The sequence below is a fragment of the Schistocerca piceifrons genome, chromosome 8, assembly GCF_021461385.2.
Source record: "Schistocerca piceifrons isolate TAMUIC-IGC-003096 chromosome 8, iqSchPice1.1, whole genome shotgun sequence".
In the NCBI taxonomy this organism is placed as follows: domain Eukaryota; kingdom Metazoa; phylum Arthropoda; class Insecta; order Orthoptera; family Acrididae; genus Schistocerca; species Schistocerca piceifrons.
Window position 1 is genome coordinate 385,573,950 of NC_060145.1, and position 21,994 is coordinate 385,595,943.

At 42.8% G+C, this 21,994-nt stretch overlaps 1 protein-coding gene across 1 annotated transcript in view; it reads right to left on the bottom strand.

Moving 5' to 3' along the window:
• LOC124712369 overlaps nt 1-16,958 on the bottom strand; it is a 136,741-nt gene extending 119,783 nt beyond the window's left edge. Inside the window, exon 1 of the mRNA XM_047242665.1 lies at nt 16,824-16,958. Within this exon, the coding sequence (XP_047098621.1) occupies nt 16,824-16,958 (135 nt within the window). The remainder of the gene's footprint in view (nt 1-16,823) is intronic.
• Nucleotides 16,959-21,994: the final 5,036 nt, after the last annotated feature.

A 21,994-nucleotide genomic window follows, 5' to 3' on the forward strand; every position in this document is an offset into this window, starting at 1 on the left:
TGTCCGGAGCAAGTATGGTGGGTCTGACACACCGGTGTCAATGTGTTCTTTTTTCCATTTCCAGGAGTGTATGTGACTTACGGTGAAGAGCGATGCGGCAGTGGATTGTGGTCAGCAGTATGCACTTTCCGAAATATCGATCTTTATTTTAAGCCAAGAGACGCAAAAGTTATAGTAACTTGAAAATTGTTTAATATCACGAATAGTGAAAAATTAATAACAACAGTAGATAACAGCTTACAGGGATGAGCGAGCGCTCATTAAAAACGTCTCGTCATAGCGGATCGAGTGCCGTAGTCATATGTTAAGATTAATAAATAATTAAGCTCGAAAAGAGCAATAAACGAAGTCTGATGGGAAATTGTTTATAAAATTCAATAGAAAATTCATTATGTAAAGAACGGCACTGTATAATATTTTCGGTGGCATCACACGTATTTTAAACTAGTTAAGTTATACTAAACACTTAACTTGCAATAGTTTTCATTCTTTGCAAATTATTATTAACATTTATCGCCTATAATTAATTAATTATTATAGATCTGGAGATTTTGAGCAGTGCAAAGTGTAGATCGCTATAGATTACGTCTAAAAAGAGTGCTACAAGCAGTTCTACGTTAAAAGTTTGCAGCATAGATGTAAACAAATAAATTTGCGCTTAGTGGCGAAATTTTGCAAAAACTAAAACTTGATTTACGGGCGATAGAATAATCCTAGAAATTAATGTAACATATTACATAAGATGTACTTTTTAGCCCAGTTCCGATGGTGTACTTATTTCTGTTGAGGGATGTGTGTGCCAAAATTTGTAACCTTTACTGGTGAGATTGGTACTTGCATAGCCAGGGGGCGTAGACATCCGAGCCTATATAAGCGAGCGGCCATCTTGGCTGGGGGGCAGTCGTTGGGCCGTCGTTGGTCAGTCGTCACTCAGTGGTTCGGCAGTCAGTGAGCGTGTGGGTGGCGGGGTTGGCCGGTGGGTGGCGAGTGAGCCCCACTTGTGGGTGGCCCATGTTGTCGTTGAGTAAGAATTTTTCGCGCCCATTTATTTCGAAACAGAGTATTGTTTAATAATGAAAGTGTGCAAGCACATATTTGGTGAACCGGAAGTGCTACGATTATTTGTGTGAGTACGAATTTCTAGGTATACATCGGTGTAACTGAACATGTGGCGATCTGTGATTTCGTGCCAAAACTGCTAGAATAAAGAGGACAGTGGGACTTGTGGTTCTGTTCGAGATGATTGAGTAACTTCAGATTACACCAGCCTACATTACTGCTATTGTGGGGTCAGAGGTCAAATGGTTCAAATGCCTCTGAGCACTATGTGACTTAACTTCTGAGATCATCAGTCCCCTACAACTTAGAATTACTTAAACCTAACTAACCTAAGGACATCACACACATCCATGCCCGAGGCAGGATTCGAACGTGTGACCGTAGCGGTCTCGCGGTTCCAGACTGTAGCGCGTAGAACCGCACGGCCACTCCGGCCGGCAGGGCTCGGAGTCAAACTATTATTAAAGTAAGACTGTAAACCATCTCAAGAGCACTAATTTCATTTTGTGACAGAAAAGGACGACGCCAATAAATAGTGATGATAAAAATGTAATTGAACTGTGTCGTGAAAAATGATTTTGCTATAATAATCGCCTAATTTTTGTTCCCTAGCACAAAGTGTACTCATGTCTGAGTGAATAATAATTCAAAAACTATAACTAATGCCCGGGTGTGGAACAGTGTATTAATGCACCAAGTGTGGAAATCATCCCCTGAGACTTACGTAAGAGTCAAAATTCGCACTAAAATTTTTAACGAACATTTGTATATGCAAATTCGTGTGAACTCTTCAACCACACTCGTTTTCCGCCCTGTCGCAACATACTCGTACGTCACAACATTTAAGCAAAGCTGACAATAGCCTCAACAGAATGGAAGCACCTTGCGCTATGGAAACTTATTCTGATTGATAAGATAATTCTGCGCAATCAAATTAGCTACTCTGACGTCTCTTTACAATTACCTTGCTGCTCTGTCACGTTGGACCTAGACATGAAGACCCAGGTTGGTTTTGATTCATACCAGCAATAAGTCAAGCGGTTTCTCCCAGACACAAAAGACGTTAACCCCACAGTTGCGACCGGAATACCATCAGTAACATTCTATGCAACACCGAGATGGCACACAGCTAAATAATGAACATCACTCCAACTTACTTACTTATGACCGAATAATGACATATGATGTACCATAAGCTTTTCTCAATTAACCTATCTCTGACTAAGTCTGTAGACATTGTCTCCAGCGAAAATAATTTGATTCATCACTGCCTACGTGGCAGTACATATTCACACTTAAGGAACACCAAATGATGAAATACAAAGCTTACAATGTAACTAACGCGGGCTGCCGTTTGACATACGTCCTACATCACCCAAGCCCTGAGACATCTTTCCCTAAACAATGATCCGTCACCCAGTAACCTTAGACAAGCCACTTTACCATAACTTCCATATCAAAATCGTAACGGCCTACATTGGTTCCTCTGGTGGGAATTCTTCTAAAATCGTAACGTCCTACGTTAGTTCCTCTGGTGCGAATTCTTCTGGAACAATCTCTTAAACAAATCTCCATTCACTATAGCTTTCCTAAAATGTATTATTCGGATGGAGTATTTTTTCTCTCGTCGTCCATGCCTTGCACACAGCGACGATCTTGTTGGTAAGGGATGTCTGCCCTCAGATATTTTGTCTTTTGGTTTTCGCCCTTGGTGTTCTTATACCGTCTTCCACGAAACTTCCCGACGACACGCTCTAAACATAGGCGTGATACCTTGGCGTTCTTGGAGCTCTGCCGCCCCACCATTCGGCAATGGTCGGCTCTAACCTCCGTGCACTATCGCGAATTCTGAGTTCAGTGATTTTTTTGAACTCAATTATCTCGTCATCCATATCTCTCATCACCATGCGGTTTTCAAAAAATGCTCATAAATAACTGACCGCACACATTCACCTTGTGTTGCAACCACTATCTCCTATTAATCGATTCTTATGCTTCCAGGAACAAGTACACCGGCCGTGAGAGAGGTTAGTATTTGTAACTATCACTGCCAAATCTCACAGTGTTATAGAAGATCCTAATAAACATCTGGACAAACGATCAGACACTAGTTTTGCGCCCGAGACTTGGCCTTGGCCATCAAATGCCACTGCCTTCAAACCACAGAAAGCCTGCGTAAAAGAGCTCATAATGGTATGTTGGTGACTTGCCAGAAGAACCGGCTTGTGCCGAATTGTATGAAAATCTGGGTATGTGTCCTTCATCTTCGAAACCAATAACCTTATAGGCACACTGCTTGTGATGTGTAGCGACAAATGGTCGTAACACTGCTTTACTCCTGCATATCTGTCAGTTCCGCTGGATCACACGTTCACAAGGGACAGATAAGCCGAAATAACATCCTAGAATAACTCATACCTATCAAATTGTAACCTCAAACAGCTATATTAACAACTTCAGCTTCTCTTTTGTTGCCCCGTTATTGAAACCTACACAATGGCTACCTGGTATTTGAAATCCGTACCATCACAAACCTTTATTGACTCTATGCACATGTTAAAAGGTGGTTGTAAAGAATAAGGGAACAAAATTATTGCTCGATGGTACACACCCACAAGATGGATAGCGAAAGTGTGTAAAAGAACAGAATCTCGTGCTCTGAATAGACCTGCGAATCATCCACAATGCCCTATAGACCTAATGGGCCATAACAAGACACGTCACAATGTGGATGTCTACTCCTGAATCTCCATCTCTAACACTTCAGCAGAAATTAACAAATTGGAAGAAACTGAAATGCTTGAACACTGCTGTTTTTACGTCTGAGGACAACCTGAAGAAACTGAGTTTTATGAGATAACAATAAGACGATTCCGCTTACGGGGAACTATGAACCAGTCCACATAAGCACCCGAATAAGCTGTGCTCTGTCCTATACAATAACAGCCACTGCACAATCACTGCCGGCCGCTGTGGCCGTGCGGTTCTAGGCGCTGCAGTCCGGAACCGCGAGACTGCTACGGTCGCAGGTTCGAATCCTGCCTCGGGCATGGATGTGTGTGATGTCCTTAGGTTAGTTAGGTTTAAGTAGTTCTAAGTTCTAGGGGACTGATGACCTAAGATGTTAAGTCCCATAGTGCTCAGAGCCATTTGAACCATTTTTTTTTTTGCACAATCACTGAAGAAGGAATTACTGCGCTCTGTCCCTGGACAAGATGTCTTGAGTTATGTTTGGAACACTATGGGACGTTGTCGGAAGACTTTCATTCTGATAGCTCATTGTGGTTTCGCTAACGTTTGTAAACACACACTATTTTTCGATCTTCTCAATGAGGACCAATGGCACACTTTCGTTGGCAACTAGTAAATAGCCCAAAACTTATTACCTGCTACCAGTTGCCGACATGCTCATACCTGAGCTACTATGCTGAAATATAACTAGTTGTTGCACAACTCGAAGAGAATTAGAACTGGAATCGACTTCACTTACTTATACTGGCCACACAAACCGCAGCCAGACCTTGGCCTCACTCAGTCCAGCCTTCCACACTTTCCTGTCATCTGCATCTTCATCTCCCAGACCCAGTATCTGCATGTATCCCATGGTATTGTCCTTCCATCTCATTCTCGGCCGTCCCAGTGGTCTCTTTCCTTCCGCTTCCCCACTAATCACAGCCTTTATTACCGTATTCTCCACTCTCCTTCTCACATGTCCGTACCATCTTAGTCTCTTAATTTCCACACTCACTACGACGTCAGGCAGTGTGTATAATTATCTGAGTTCTCAGTTTTTCCTTATTCTCCACTGTTCATTTTCTTTCACTGGTCCATATATTTTTCTCAGTACTTTAATCTCAAAAGCGATGAGTTTTTTTCTCTGTTTTCTTTGTCAGGGTCCATGTCTTACTTGCGTAGCAGACTATTGGTTTGATGGTGGTCTGATACATTCTTATTTTTGCCATAATTCTTAATTATTAATAACACTTTCAGGGATACATTGTATTGTTTCAAAAATACCAATAAGCTGACGAGTTCTTTGCAAAATTAAACCAAGAATTTTTTAAGAGAAATGTAACCTTGCTCGTTTTGGAATTTGAGAGCTACTTCTCTGATCGTTCCTTAGCACAGCCATACTAATGCAAGTTAATGGTTCAAATGGCTCTGAGCACTATGGGACTTAACTTCTGAGGTCATCAGTCCCCTAGAACTTAGAACTACTTAAGCATAACTAACCTAACATCACACACATCCATGCCCGAGGCAGGATTCGAACCTGCAACCGTAGCGGTCTCGCGGTTCCACACTGTAGCGCCTAGAACCGCTCGGCCACCCCGGCCGACTAATGCAAGTTATTGTCAGGTAAGTTAAGTAGATGTTTCGCAGCACAAAGTGGATTCTCCGCAAAGTAAAGTTCCGCTTATCAGGCGCTACGTATTGCATGTGACATACAGCGCAGCATGCAATGAATTTAAATACCCAGAGGCAACTGTCTGTAACTAAGGCACAGTTGCATGTCACTGAAACACTAGATATGTCTGTTCAAAAGTCCTTCCGGACGTAAGAAATCAATTCTTCACGTATTACATTGCCGGCCGCTGTGGCCGAGCGGTTCTAAGTCCTTCAGTCCGGAACCGCGCTGCTGCTACGGTCGCAGGTTCGAATCCTGCCTCGGGCATGGATGTATGTGATGTCCTATGGTTAGTTAGGTTTAAGTAGTTCTACGTTCTAGGGGACTGATGACCTCAGATGTTAAGTCCCATAGTGCTTAGAGCCATTTGAACCATTTTGAACGTAATGCATTTCAGTTACGTCACTCAAAATAGTTTCGCAGGCCCATTCGTGACATGAAAATTTACTGTAACGAGTGTTTAGTGGGGAATGTGTCGACTCGTTCAAGCGTTCAAGTGTAGCGGATCTGACCACATACAGATGGAAAATACTGTGCTCAACCTGGCTAGTAGCTACGAAATGCGTATAATCGCTTTGCTAAAGTGGCAAATTTTATTTATGACAGAGAACTGCCCCCCAGTGAACCTGGAGAGATACCATCCCTCCGCTCCAATTAACATCATGTGCAAGGAGACGCAGAAGGAATGTCAATATTCGTGGGTACGACAGGAACGATCATTCGAAGCAAAGAAATCTGGTAAACATGAGATCTAAAATGCAAATGTTAACAGCTACGAGCACTTATTCATCATTCATATTGTGAACCAAATTTCTCCAACTGCTACCTCTTTGCTTTCCATATTTTGAGAGATGTGTGGTGTGGTCCAAAAAAAAAAGAAAAAAGTACAGTAAGTAAACATGGGACCTTAAGTCCATACTTTAAGAGCTGTGAACACTTGTGAATCTTCGCTATTGTGAGACACATCTGAACATGTTTTTAGAGTGTATTTCCTATACTTCTTAACTTCGAATGATGGTTCCCGTCATATCCCTGAATATTGACTTCGTGTTCAAATGGTTCAAATGGCTCTGAGCACTATGCGACTTAACTTCTGAGGTCACCAGTCGCCTAGAACTTAGAACTACTTAAACCTAACTAACCTAAGGACATCACACACATCCATGCCCGAGGCAGGATGCGAACCTGCGACCGGAGCGGTCGCTCGGCTCCAGACTGCAGCGCCCAGAACCGCACGGCCACTCCGGCCGGCTGACTTCGTGTATCATCATGTCTATCAGTAAACGGCTAAACTCATCACCCACTTAAGAGTCGTCTACCTAACGGCTTCCAGTGAAAAAAGAAGTTTATTTTAAATATTTCACATAATTATTGACTAAATTTAAGAAATTCCAAATTCTATCATCGCCTACTGGTTAAGAGGGTCAATTTGTATTAAAGGTTTAATACAATAAGTCAAATATTAAAGTGATAAACTGCGCATATCTTTTGAGGCAGTGTAACACACGGCACAAACGTTACCCAGGCTATATTAGCCCAGTATTTGAGAACAAGAGAACTTAATGGTTTCTCACACTTTACACTTAGTTTCCATCTTTTCTAAGACTTTTCTCGCTGACAGCCCACACAAAATGATGAAAGGAGAAAAGTTTATCGCTCACTATATTTTCGCTGTTTATGCAGTAAAACTGGCGCATTTGGTTTGACGTTCTAATTTATTTCTTATCTACTAGTAACTGTACTCGCGACACATTTTGCAGACAGTATTCACATATACCAATAAATATACCTGTGAATTTATACCATTGTACGACACATAGTTCAGGAGATATGACGTCATTAACATTGAACTGCAGGGCGAAATTCGCTAGAGATAAAGTTGAACTATGTGTACAAATATGTGTGAAATGTATTAAATATATGAGAAGTGTGTACGTGGATAAAGCCAAGGGTAAAAATCTTCTCCTAATCCCTTGGACCGACTGGAAACAAACTTCGTGCACTGTTAATATTTAAGAATGTTCAAAGTGTTCTTATTTTACTAAAAAGTTCTTATAAACTCATGGGATTTGCAGTAAATGAAGATCCTTCAAGCCACTTTAGCTGTTGTGTAGTCCTTTATTGCGAATACTACCCGTTTCGCACAATTACATGTGCAATCTCGGGTGATGGACTGTTAATTAAAATGCAATTTTTTAGAATATAATTTTGCAAAAAGGGAAAAGAATCGTTTTATAAAAATTTCTAAAATTATTTGTCGAAAGTGCATAACTGGAAAACTGTGAAAAAATTTAAAAACATTACTCTCATGGTTGGAGCTTAACCAGTCGGGAAGCTACCGCGTCCCATAGTTCAGCTGTAAATCGAAAATGGCAATCCATTTCAGGCTGTTGTCAACAGTAAAACTGGCGTAAGCTCCAGTGGGTGAATGTCAAACACTTGGGGTGATAAGACTTAGTGTAGAAAATAATTACAGCCATTACAATTTATGGCTAAAATGTGTAAAAATCTTTAATATTCGTCGCCTTGTGTAACGTCCGTGGGTTCTGTAACAGTAAATGATAGCAACCTACTAAAAGTACTGATGCTTTTAAGAATCACTCACCGTTAACCAAATGTGAAAAATGCAGACTGCCTGTTATGTCAATGATGTGGGCTGGTGATTGGTGGTGCTAGAAGCTGTATTGGGAATCATTCACCTTGAGTTTGAGACCATGAATCATGTGATTCCATGTGACGGATAATTGCGAAAATTAATGAACCTATATCAAGGAACCACTTGCAGTATATCCGGCCGATCGTTATGATAAACAATGGCAAGTGCCATAAAAGTATAGGCCTACATACCACTTGATATCTGGAAAGAAATACTGTGGGGGTAAGAACTAGCAACCTCGTATTCGAACTGTAGTGGTAATATGGAAAGAAAAGGGATGGGAGGAGATGGCTACAGAAAGGGGGAGGAGGATGTTGACAAAGGCAAAAAAGGAAAAGAGGAGATGGATGGAGAAAGGAAAGGGGAGAAGATGGATAGAGAGGGGGAAGAAGAAGAGATGGGCAGAGAGAGAGAGAACTGGAGAGGCGGCGAAGGGCATAGCGAGGGAAGAGAGAGGATGAATAGAAAGATGGGAATTATAGTAATGGACAGAGACAGCGGGTGAAGGAGATGGACGATGAGTGGAGGGAGCAGTAGATGGGTAGAGAGAGAGGAAAGAGGAAATGGACAGAGGGGAAGGAACTGATAGACAGAAAAAAAATGGTTCAAATGGCTCTGAGCACTCTGGGACTTAACATTTGAGGTCATCAGTCCCCTAGAACTTAGAACTACTTAAACCTAACTAACCTAAGGACATCACACACATCCATTCCCGAGGCAGGATTCGAACCTGTGACCGTAGCGGTCACGCGGTTCCAGACTGAAGCGCCTTGAACCGCTCGGCCACACCGGCCGGCTGATAGGCAGAGGGGGAGGAGTAAGGGACAGAGAGAAGGGAGGAGCAAATGGACAGAGAGAAGGGGCAGGGGAAGGTGGATTGAGAATGGAGGTGGGAGATATATAGACGTAGGGAGGGTGAATGATGTGAACTAGTAGAAGATTAGAATAAATATGTACGTGGACAATGCTCGGTACTCAGCTAGTAATAATGGAAATGTCGTGTGGCTAGGGCCTCCCGTCGGGTAGACCGTTCGCCTGGTGCAAGTCTTTCGATTTGACGCCACTTCGGCGACCTGCGCGTCGATGGGGATGAAATGATGATGATTAGGACAACACAACACCCAGTCCCTGAGCAGAGAAAATTTCCGACCCAGCCGGGAATCGAACCCGGGCTCTTAGGATTGACAGTCTGTCACGCTGACCACTCAGCTACCAGGGCGGACACTCAGCTAGTTATTGATTATATTATCAAATATGGCAAACTTTCTGAATTTCTCAACCGAAAATATAAGATGATTACAACTGAGAAAGTTACTGAACAAACCATGTTTAAAGATTCAATAACTGAGAATAAAGTTCTTGGAAATAATTTGAAAAATTCTGAAATAATTCACAAATTATCTTTAGGGTGACGTCTTAATACAAAAACAAATATTTTTTGCAAATTTAAAGTTTGTAACTATTGTCCGCAATGTAGTTAAAATTTTCGAAAACAATTAAATAAGTCGAAAAATCATTTAGGAAATCAAACCATAACACATACTGTTTATGTCAGTCTGCAGGTTTTCGTGGCCGTTGGCATTGAAGTTAAAATCTTCTGGGTTTTTAGGCCGCGTCATGTTTCTTCTAAAATGATCGATGTTTCGACCCCTCTGCTGGGCTCTTCCTCAGGATCTTCTGGTGTCCACCACTGCTAGAACACACTGTCCATTGCTCCTCCCCTCAGTTCTAGCAGTAGTGGACACCAGAAGATCCTGAGGACGATCCCAGCAGAGGGGTCGAAACGTCGATCATCTTAGAAGAAACATGACGCGGTCTAATAACCCAGAAGATTTTAACTACATACTGTTTATATTCACACAAATACGAATTGAACAACAGGAAAATATTGTGTCAAAACACAAATTATTTTGATGTGTTATTGTGCAACATCTTGCATCAAGCGACACGCAGCACCTGTTATCTGCTTCATAGAAAGTCACCCCAAAGTTCGAGCTCCTAATCTGTCTACAACGTCTATAACACACAATGAACATCAATTTTTTGTACCTTGGAATTTTTCAAACGACAGATTTTATTTTGTGTGTGAATGTTATATGTCGTTTGAAATGGGAGTGACATGTGGGGAAATATTTAAAAGAAGGTGTGCTTTTTCGAATATTTTGAGGCGAGCGCCAACTCTGAAGAGTCACAGAAGTCTGGCCGTACTTATGTGAACAATTTTCTTTGTACCATTTAAGGATACAGCCTTTCTCTATTTGCAAGAGAATTTTTTTTTTTTATTACTTGTTGTTAGGCAACAACGCCAGCTTACCGCCTTACCTACTGCGGCGGAGTAAAAACAGCTGCAAAGCCTGAACTTCTGTTGATCACATATCATTGCTAATGAATAACCCTAGTGCTTGTGAGATAACAGTTATAAAGCAGTAGCGTCGGTAGCTGTTGTATGTGTAAGGCTCTGACGGAGCTGCCACTGTCGCAACGCGCCATCAACAAAGACTGGGAGCTGTGCTCTCGCGTTCCAGTACTGCAGTGTCAAGTTCAGTTGCTGTGGCGAGAAGAGGGCGATAAAATGGGAAACTGCACACGAACATTCAATACCCAAAACAGCTCTCAATAAATTGACAATGAAATTCATAATGCATTTTTAACAGTAAATGAAAAATCGATTTATAATATGCTGCAATCAGCTCGAATACATTTTGCAGAGGAGAAGAATAACCTACCCTAATCGCTTTCACTGCTGGCCGTGGTCACTTCACTGTTCTGGGCAGCTGCTACTGTTGCAAACTGCTTTGCCACGCAGAAGTGGATTTCCTTGTTATGACACCTGTGTAAACTCTTCCAGCACAAACTTCTGACGACTGCCAAAATTCGTTTTTGGTTATGCAAGTCTTCAAGTTCCTCGATGTTCCTTTGAAATTCGCTTCACTTTTATCGAAACCAAAACTTTCAAAAGGCCCCTTTATTGGCTGTGGTACGGAACCGCTAGTGCCCTGACCTGTTTCGTCCTCAAAGCAAGCACGCGAACTGACCATCACGCACTTTTCGCAACTCAATGAATGATGCATGGTTTCACTCCTGTACAAGTTAACTGTGTCGCGACGAGCGTCTCACACAACTAGTTAATAACGAATTGCAACACAATTGTTATCTAACTGACGGGAAACCCAGACCTAAATATGGCAACACTAGAGGCGAAATACAGCCCGTAGATGTGGCACAGGAAACATTGGAAGTGGTAAGTGGCATGGGGGCTTAAACACGTGTCAAGTTCAGTAACATTTATTCATAACTCATTCTAGCAAATCTGAGCATGTCAGAAATGGAAAATTGTACTGAAATGCAGGAGTATCTGCAACGAATTGGCGCATGGTGCAGGGAATGTCAATTGAATCTCAATGTAGACAAGTGTAACGTGCTGCGAATACATAGAAAGAAAGATTCTTTATCGTTTAGATACAATATAGCAGGTCAGCAACTGGAAGCAGTTAATTTCATAAATTATCTGGGAGTAGGCATTAGGAGTGATTTAAAATGGAATGACCATATAAAACTAATCGTCGGTAAAGCAGATGCAATCCGAAAACAAAGGAAGTAGGTTACAGTACACTTGTTCGCCCACTGCTTGAATACTGCTCGCCAGTGTGGGATCCATACCAGATAGGGTTGACAGAAGAGAGAGAGAGAGAGGGTCCAACGGAGAGCAGCGAACTTCGTTACAGGATCATTTAGTAATCACGAAAGCGTTACGGAGATGATAGATAAACTCCAGTGGAAGACTCTGCAAGAGAGACGCTCAGTAGCCTGGCACGGGCTTTTGTTGAAGTTTCGAGAACATACCTTCACCGTGGAGTCAAGCAGTATGTTGCTCTCTCCTACGTATATCTCGCGAAGAGACTATGAGGATAAAATCGGAGAGATTAGAGCCCACACAGAGGCATACCGACAATCTTTCTTTCCACGAACAATACGAGAGTGGAATAGAAGGGAGAACCGATAGAGGTACTCAAAGTACCCTCCGCCACACACCGTCAGGTTGCTTACGGAGTATGGATGTAGATGTAGATGTAGACTTAGAGGAAGATTATTTGTGCTGAGATGCAACAAAAACACATGAACTTAATACCTAAAATAAAAAGCCAACTTGAGAAAATGGCTGACCCTTAATTAAATGTAACATTATAGGAACAAGAGAGCACAAGGTAATCAAGAAGAAACTTTTGACGGAGTAGAGTAGCTGGGAACAAGGTCGGGGCAAGAAAAAAAATTAGTGCAGGAAAACCTGAGGCAAAATTTAGTTTTGCTAATTAACTAATAGTAGCACGAAATAGATAATCCACTCAAAAAGAGGAATACGCTATGATGGAACATAGACAAGTCCCGTAAAAGCAAACACTAGTGTGGCGGAAATGGACAAAAGCAGACAAGGCGAGGACCAACTGACCAAGTTATCAGTTACAAATGTTGCACGTTTATTCCAATAACAAGACAAATAGTAAAACCCATACTTTCAGTTCCAATTACAATAAGATAAAACACTACAGTAAAAACATTGCTCACAAATAATTTACTCAAATCTCTAGAGAGTACAAAAGAAGCTGTGCAAAAGGTAGAGCTTTTTAAAATACAGCCAGATAGCTACAAAATGTATACACACAACATACATTTACGAGGGCGTGCTGAAAATCAATGCCTCCGAATTTTTCATGTGATAACTCTTGAAGTCTTTTAAATAAAACAAGCGTCATTAACATTCTACCCATTTATTCTTCGTGTCTACATATTTATTTCTCAATACAGACACTCTGGCGACAAGAACATTTCTCCCAACGAGTAATCAGTTTCTTAATGACGTCACCGCAGAATTTTGACTTAGTTGACGGAGCCACGGCCTTACCTCTGCTTGCACCGCTTCGTCACTGTCAAAGACAAGTCCTCGAAGGTGTTCTCTAAGTTTTTGAAACAGCTGAAAATCGGATTGAGAAAGTCGGAGCCGTGTGGGGGATGATCGACGACAAGGCCTCGGATTGTTGTAGATGTGTGGTCTGGGATTGTCATTTTGAAGCACACGTTTCTCCATGTGAGGACGAACTTTTAGAATTCGGAACTCGATTACAGCATGCTGTTTCTCACGTACCGATATAGTTAAGTTGACACCACCGTGTTACATGTTATAATTCGTAGCAATTGCAGAAGCTGACAATACACGATGTCTCCCTAAACGAAGTTCAGTGGTTCCAGGTTTGTGTTCCAGACAGCCTTATCCAAGCTGGCTGGTTTTAAACATCCAACTGGTTTCGGTTCACATTCTCCAGAATTTTAGCTCAAAGAGAATTATCTGTGTCATTTACAGATAAATCGTTATTCAGAGCCTTCCCTCAAACTGTCAGTATTAGACACATGACACAACGACATGTTAAAAGATTAGTTACACATATCCCGCTCTGGTCATGACAAATAGCTTAAATAAGACAGAAATTCTCTTAAAAAGGCTTACATTTAACAAGAACATGTAGTTAGTCAAATCAGTCGCCACTGTTAGCTGAGAACTGATTTAAAATAGTAGCACTCCTCACAAGGGAACCTCCCCACCGCACCCTCTCAGATTTAGTTATAAGTTGGCACAGTGGATAGGCCTTGAAAAACTAAACACAGCTCAACCGAGAAAACAGGAAGACGTTGTGTAGAACTATGAAAAAAATAAGCAAAATATTCAAACTGAGTAGTCCATGCGCAACATAGGCAACATCAAGGGTAGTGCGAGCTCAAGAGCGCCGTGGTCCCGTGGTTAGCGTAAGCAGCTGCGGAACGAGGGGTCCTTGGTTCAGGTCTTTCCTCGAGTGAAAAGTTTAATTTTTTATTTTCAGACAATTATCAAAGTTCAGGCACTCACACATAATCAACTTCGCTCTCCAAAATTCCAGGACATGTTCAGATTCGCTTGGACATGTGCAGGATTTGACGGTCTACACACGGAAAAATTTGAAAACGTTCAAAACATATGTTTTGACAGAGCATAGGGAAAACTGTGCGACTGTGAAACTGTTGCATTCATTTGTTGCAGTTTATGTGACAAACTCTTATGTTTTCATCACTTTTTTTGGAGTGATTATCACATCCACAAGAAAACCTAAATCGGGCAAGGTAGAAGAATCTTTTTACCCATTCGCCAAGTGTGCAAGTTAGGTGGGTCGACAACATATCCCTGTCATGTGACGCACATGCCGTCACCATTGTCGTGTAGAATATATCAGACGTGTCTTCCTGTGGAGGAATCGATTGACCTGTGACCTTGCGAGCAAATATTTTCGGTTTCCATTGGAGAGGCACGTCCTTTCGTCTACAAATCGCGCGGTTTTGCTGTGTGGTCGCAAAACACAGACACTAAACTTATCACAGTGAACAGAGACGTCAATGAACGAACGGACAGATCTTAACTTTGCGAAAATAAAGAAATTAAACCTTTCACTCGAGAGAAAACTTGAACCAAGGACTTCTCGTTCCGCAGCTGCTCACGCTAACCACAGGACCACGGCGCTCTTCAGCTTACACTGTCCTTGATGTTGCATATTTTGCTCATGGACTACTCAGTTTGTATAATTTACTTATTTTTTTCATAGTTCCGCACAACTTCTTCCTGTTTTCTCGCTTGATCTGTGTTCAGTTTTTCAAGGCCTACCCACTGGTCCAACTTATAACTAAATCTGAGAGGGGTGCGATGGGGAGGTTCCCTTGTCAGCATGCAACGAAGTTTATATTCATGCGTGAAGTAACTTTATAAATTACGACCAGTTCCCCTAACAACAGTTCAGGAACTACAGATAGGCGCTGTTAAAATTGGCAGACGCCAGCTTAGAATACCTAGTTGAAAATCATTCTTTCAAGCACAGCACCCATATACGTGAGGCTCACACGATTGAATGACCAAAAGTCTAAATACTCAGCTACGTCTGCCCACACGAGACTAACGAGCCACATGTTCCAAAACGCCAAGTATGTTGTCCGACCCATAGGACACCGGGCGTGTCCACTGCTCATGCGCTGTGCTTCTCGCACTCCGCAGTCAACAACACTCCGGGACTCGTCACATAGCAAACTCTACGTCACGACTCGGAGCCTAAATACACAAGGTGGAGCAAATACAAGTGGCCATGAGAACAGAGTTCCAGAGTACAAAGAAACACAGCAGAGGAAAGGAAAGCACTATCCTGACTATAGCAGGGGTTCAAAGTGACCACAGTTCATCCCTTGGCACTTTAGGGCCCTGGTCAGCAAATTGCTAAAGGAGGATCGAAAATGGACTGCTGGAACTGCTGCAGTCTCATCCGAAATGTCCTGCTGCAGTTCTTGAGGACTATGAGAGTTCTTGAGATACACCTTAAACTAGAGCGCTCCGCACACAAAGTGATCGCACGTTGATAGATCAGGTGACCTGGGTGGCCACCTAGGGCCGCGACCATAGTGTATCTGTTAAAAACGATGTCAGGCGTGGAGATTGTGTAAATGTGCTCTCCAAGGTTTTGCCGCCTGTATGGGCAGTTGCTCCATCCTATTGAAAGACAATAGGTCTTTTCCTCCTCCACTAGTGCTGCCGTATATGTGTGCATACATTCACGTCCAGTCGGTCCCACTGGTTCAGGTCATTTTTATTTGCCCCACCTCTCCCGCCAGAGGGCGCATTGAGTCTGAGCTGCGATAACCTTGTGACATAAACAACGTCATGGTGTGATTCTTCAGTTTCTTCTGGCGTCTTTCTTGCTCGAACAGTCCACGGGTGTACTGCTGGTCCGTAGTGTCCAACGTGCACAATATTTCGGCGATCATACATGTCACCATCGTCAGGTGCGCTGACGAACTGAGCTCCTGAGGGCGGGCAACCGTCTTAAATCCCCTCCGCTAGGGCGACTAGGACGGACGAGGCAATTACACCGACGCCACCACAGACGCCGACGCCAGCGTCTCACCGACCGCCGACGCGCGGGCGCGGACCGCGGAGAGAACGCCTCGCGAAGGGAAGGGATTTAAGACGGCCACCCGCACTCAGGAGCTCAGTTCGTCAGCGCACCTGACGATGGCGACGTCTGATCGCATAAATATTGTGTCCGTGGACACTATGGACCGGCAGTACACTCGAGGACTGTGCGAATGTAATGGTACTGCGCTTGTCACATTATGTCAATCGATTAGATGTAAGATCACTCAATCAAACACAACGTAACAATGATATAAAAGCACAACCCCAGGGTCTAATTCACATAAATATTCAACAACTAAATCGTAATTCAGCCAAACTCACTCAGGCCTTGAAGTGATCTCGACGTTAGAACAATATTAAACAGAAAAATGTAGAAGTCTTCAACTGCTAGCGTAGCTTGAGAGTGAAACACAGCCAAAATGCAAGCGAGTCTATAATTGATGTTTCGTCAACCACCCACCAGCATCTCCACTGAAGAGCTCACACCGCAGGTAGTATCCACATGTGTATTGTCGTCACGACCTCCTCTGCAACCAGAACACCAGTCACAGCCCACCCACCCAGAACAGGGAGCAATGTGCGTGTACTGGCAAACCTAAGACTCGGAGCCCCACCGCATTCCCCCATTGCGAACCAACGAACTTACACTTCTGTCCATACCGCTCGCACCTGTCTCTACTGCTCCCTCGTTGTTCCTTCTTGGTAGTCCTTCACCGACTAACGGCCTCGTCCAAGTTTTCTTGCAGCTTGAGCGTGGCAGCGCTGTCGACAGACTGCCACACTTCAGGTGAGCTCACAGTGACCAGCACAAGCAACCGCTGGACAGGCACATCGAAGCGGACAATCCAGTGTGCCATAACTCAACGTACAGAGGTCTGGCAATATAGTGCCCTCCTTCTCTGTTATGGTGTGGATCATGTTAGAATACTCGCTGTCTAAACGTTCAGTTATCTGTTTGTCCAAAATCCTTTTCACTGCTTTATGGGCTGTTTCTATATTGACCAAAGATAGGCTAATAGTTACTACAAAATGGTTTATCAACCTTGACCTTCGTTTTACAAGTGCATATTTTGATCAAAACAGATGCTCTTCAGAACAGATCTTCGTAACATCTTAATCCTACTATCAGTTATTTCCATTCAGCTGCAGGCAGGTCCACTAACGTCTGTGTCTTCTTTTTAATATTATTCAGATCATCTTCGTCATCATTATTCTCTCGCAGTTCAGTATATTCCTCGGAATTATTTACAACTGCAAATTCCTCGTTGAATAACACACACTGCTAACCCACAAATCGCTTTAAATTTTGGCTGAAAATCATCCTCAACAAAGGATGATATTACAGAAATAAATTAATGTGGCTTCAGCTCCCTCAGCTCTGCCCAATGCTTTCGGGAGGCCCCCGCTGGTTATAAGGCGTAGGCCGAAATTAGTAAGCCCCCTCCCTTTATTCAGTGGAACCGCGCGACCGCTACGGGCGCTGGTTCGAATCCTGCTTCGGGCATGGATGTGTGTGATGTCCTTAGGTTACTTAGGTTTAAGTCGCTCTTAGGGGACTGATGACCCCAGATGTTGAGTCCCATAGTGCTCAGAGCACATTTGAACTATTTGAACCCTTTATTCAGAGCTGCGACTCCCCGCTCGCCCCACAATGAATTCGTCTGATAATTGGCTGAACAGAACCGCAACTCTTATTGGGCCGGACATCGAACAGCCTGCTCCACTCCTAGGAGCGAAAAAAAAACACATTAACGTAATTTCACGAATGCAGTGAAACAATTGTTAAAATCTCTCCATTATTTAATTTCACATGCAGATGCTTCCCTTCAAAACTTACATTATATTTCATCTCTCTCAGTCAACAACACGGAGAACCAAACCAACGTTAAGTGAACCAACAATCAATCTACTATGCTCGTACTCATCTTCTTGGATTCTGAACTTTAACATTGCCTGAACTTTGACGGTATTTGCTTCGATTACCTACAAAATGACGATATGTGTGTAGCTAACAGGAAATGTAGGGGACGAAACCAGATTATTCAGTTGCGAAAATTACATTTCCGTCATAACTCTCGGCTCACTCGCTGAATCCATTAAGCGTCCATACGTTTTTTGCACATCTCAATGTCTACAAATTTCTTTATAAACCTTCTCTTCATCTCTGTACAGATCTTCCTTCACGTCCATCATACGTTCGCATTTAATGCCATTCTTCATGATTTCTGGCCCATTTCCCGCAATATTTGTTTCGGAGTAGGCCGTTTCCGAAACAATATTTAGTTTACCAGCACACGGTCACATGGATTACGACTGCGGCTCCTAGCACGTTCGGGCGATCGATTCTATGCACTGTTTCATGGACAGGGTGTTCTCTTTGGTTGGTGATTTGGAATAAATCTATTCAGCGGACAACGTCGCTTATTTGCATGCTGTCGACTTGTCCCTATGGTTCTGAAATTCTCTTCAGGGTGGGCCAGTTTTGTGGTTTTGATAAGTGTTCTCCTACGAGGATTTCAGTTCAGTCGATCGTTAAACGCACCTGCTTCATATTCAAGTGCGGTATGAGTGCCAAGTTTTCGCGTAACAGGAGTAGTAACTTTCCTGTCAGAATTAACATTCATTCTTCCTCTTTAACTCTATGGTCCACATTTACGCTGCAGTGGGCTGCTGGTAATTGGTAGGGAGTGTCTACCGGAGTGGGTTGCGTGAAGTTGTAGCTCAGGTGTGAAAGGAAACGCCAAAGAAGCGACCACATCTGTAACCCCCACAGGAGTTACAGATCGTCGAGGTACCCATTGTCATCCCATTATTTCTGCATATACTCTCGCATAGTACCATGATGCCTTGCAGCCGCGCAGGATTAGCCGAGCGGTCCTAGGCGCTGCAGTCATGGACTTTGCGGCTGGTTCGAGTCCTCCCTCGGGCATGTGTGTGTGTGTTTATCCTTAGGATAATTTAGGATAAGTAGTGCGTAAGCTTAGGGACTGATGACCTTAGCAGTTAAGTCCCATAAGATTTCACACGCATTTGAACATTTGATGTCTTGCGGAATTCACCAGTGTAATAACTTATGATTTTATGTCCCATTGTTTTTCTTCAGACCAAACTTCATTTAATAATGCTGCTAAAATGTTTTCGGATATGCTGATACCCCGACAAGTGCTCCGCTTTTTATGTGGCTAGTGCACATATCTATTATTTTCTTTTTTTGTGTTATGTTCAGAGATACATTTTGAACTGTTTCTTAAAAGCTATGATGGGGATACAATGTTTGGGTTCATGTGTGTGTTTGTGGTGTGTGTGTGTGTGTGTGTGTGTGTGTGTGTGTGTGTGTGTGTGTGTGTGTGTGTGTATGTGTTAGGGGTGTTCAACGACGAGGTTATCAGTGCCCTGTGTGATTAAAAAGAAGAAAATTCGAGAAACAGATATAAAGCAATCTGAGATAAAAGAAAACCACCCTCTCATCAATGATCATCTGCACAGTCACACTACCTCACATCATGGAAGGTTCTGTTAAAATTGTTCAGATGTTCTAAAACCGTCTTTGCAGCCCATTGCTCTAACCTCTGCACTATAATTTTCAACTGACGAGTGGGTGTTGCCGTGATGGAGGAGCAATGGAAAACTACAAAATCGTTCATAAATTAGGAGCGTTGCATAGGACATAGTACCTAAAAAAGCGCTTGGGCAGGAAGGACAGCATGAAGATGAATAGGTGGCCACAAAACGCCCACTGGTGGGTCTGTTCTAGAATACTCTGTCTCCAAGTACTGTCGCACGCCTTACTGATATCAAAGAACATACCGATTCAGTGATGGTTCTACAGGAAACCCTGCTGCTTAGCCGCCTCTAGCAGGCTCTCTACAGTGGTAAAGCAGTTGCCTGGTCTTTCACATCCACTTGCACACTGCACGTACACGCATAACTTAAGCCTCGATACACGCGTCAGGATCATTATTGTCTCAGTAATTATATTCCAGTTCTTAAGCCATGTGTTTGTTGCTCGTTTTTGTCGGCATTGTTTATAAAATAGCACTAATCGGTTTTTTCGTTTTCTATGACGCAATATTTCAAAGCAATGCAAATTTTATGAATAAAAATTGCTCCTCTTTTAAAAAAAGATTGATTTAAAAACGAAATATCTTAATACTGCAGCTATGGCTTGTTGGTATATCGCATTTTTCCTCGGTTAAGCGTAAAAACTGAAAAAAATATCTGTTATAACCGAGACCAAGCAAAAACAGAAAAATAACGAGTATTCGGAACTAAAACACTGGTATCGATTTTAGCTGGTCAGTTTTTCCCGGCCCTACCGCATACTGTCATGGTAAATACAGTGAGCAGATAGTGATTATTTGACCTACATGAACTTCAATGGCTACTGTTTGCTGGTCAGTAACCACGCAGAGAGCAGGCGAGTGGTGTACATTACTCTCAAACACAGCAACCCCTCCTTTGATTCTTTTCTCAGTCTGATCATCCTTGCAGTGGAGGATATAGCCCCTTAACATGGAGGTATCAGTGGCTTTGAAATGTGTTTCTTGGAACACAAGCAAAGGGGGTGTGCCTCCGCAAGGAGTTTCAGTTGCCGCACATGGGACCTGAGTCCATTCATGTTCTACTGTAATATGGAAGCCACTTACCATGGGGGTTGCAGTTCTACGCTGTCTGTCCATTGGTGTGGGGAGCCCGTAACGGATGAAATCCAGTCTTGGGCGACAGACTACACATTCCACTGGCTCTACAGCAGTGGTAGTAGCAGTGCCAGAGTGTTTACCAAACTCTTCTTCAAAAATGGTTCAAATGCCTCTAAGCACTATGGGACTTAACATCTGAGGTCATCAGTCCTCTAGACTCAGAACTACTTAAACCTAACTAACCTAAGGACACCACACACATCCAAGCCCTAGGCAGGATTCGAACCTGTGACCGTAGCAGCAGCGCGGTTCTGGACTGAAGCGCCTAGAACCGCTCGGTCACAGCGGCCGGCACCATACTCTGCCTCTGGAAGTACTATGAGCTCTGCAACTGTTGCTTTTACAGATGTGTGGGCTCTGAAATACTAATAGCTTTACAAGTGTATTTACAATCACATGTACTAGTGCTGTCACTAGCAACATCCGTTTATTTGCAGGCATCGGTTGCCGGACGAGACTTTTTAAGAGCTGAAGTGAAAAATGTAATTAACGTCGCAGGCTGCATGGCCTCATATATTTTCTTGGCCCCACCATACAAGATAAGCGTCATTGTTCTGAGCTGCTGTATCTTTCGTTTTTCAAGTACCTAGTGCAGACAGAGTAATCCCCAGAGCTACTGACACACCTTAAAGGGTATGAAGCGACTCCTTTGTGAGTAGCCTTATCACATTTGCCACAAGTGGCTTCTTTGTTACTACCGATGGTAGTCTGCCCAAAGCGCTGGCATTTGAAACAGCGCAATGGGTTTGGGACATAAGGCTGCACGTTTAAGCGAAGGAATCTTTCCTTCATATGCTGTGGAAGTTTTGTGCCCTTGAAAGTAAATACAAACGAGTCTGATTTGATCAGTTCGCTATCCACCCTTTTTCTTATATTTTGCACATCAGCAATGCCTTCTTTGGCGCACTTAGCTTTCATTTACTCTGTGGGAATGTCTGCCAGATCTCTGGATGATTCGACTGCATATTTCCTAAGGCATTTAGTTTACTGGAAGTTCTTTACTTGTTTCGATTGACAGATTTTAAAATTCAAACAGTGCCTTCTAAATCCTATTGAACAGCGAAAGATGAAACTTCCACTTTCCTTTTAACTATTAGAAACATACATAGGCCATGAACATTTTTTCTGTTACGATAAATCCCTGAGTCACGAGGAGTGGTTACACGAAGTCTCTTGTAAGACAGAATGTTGAT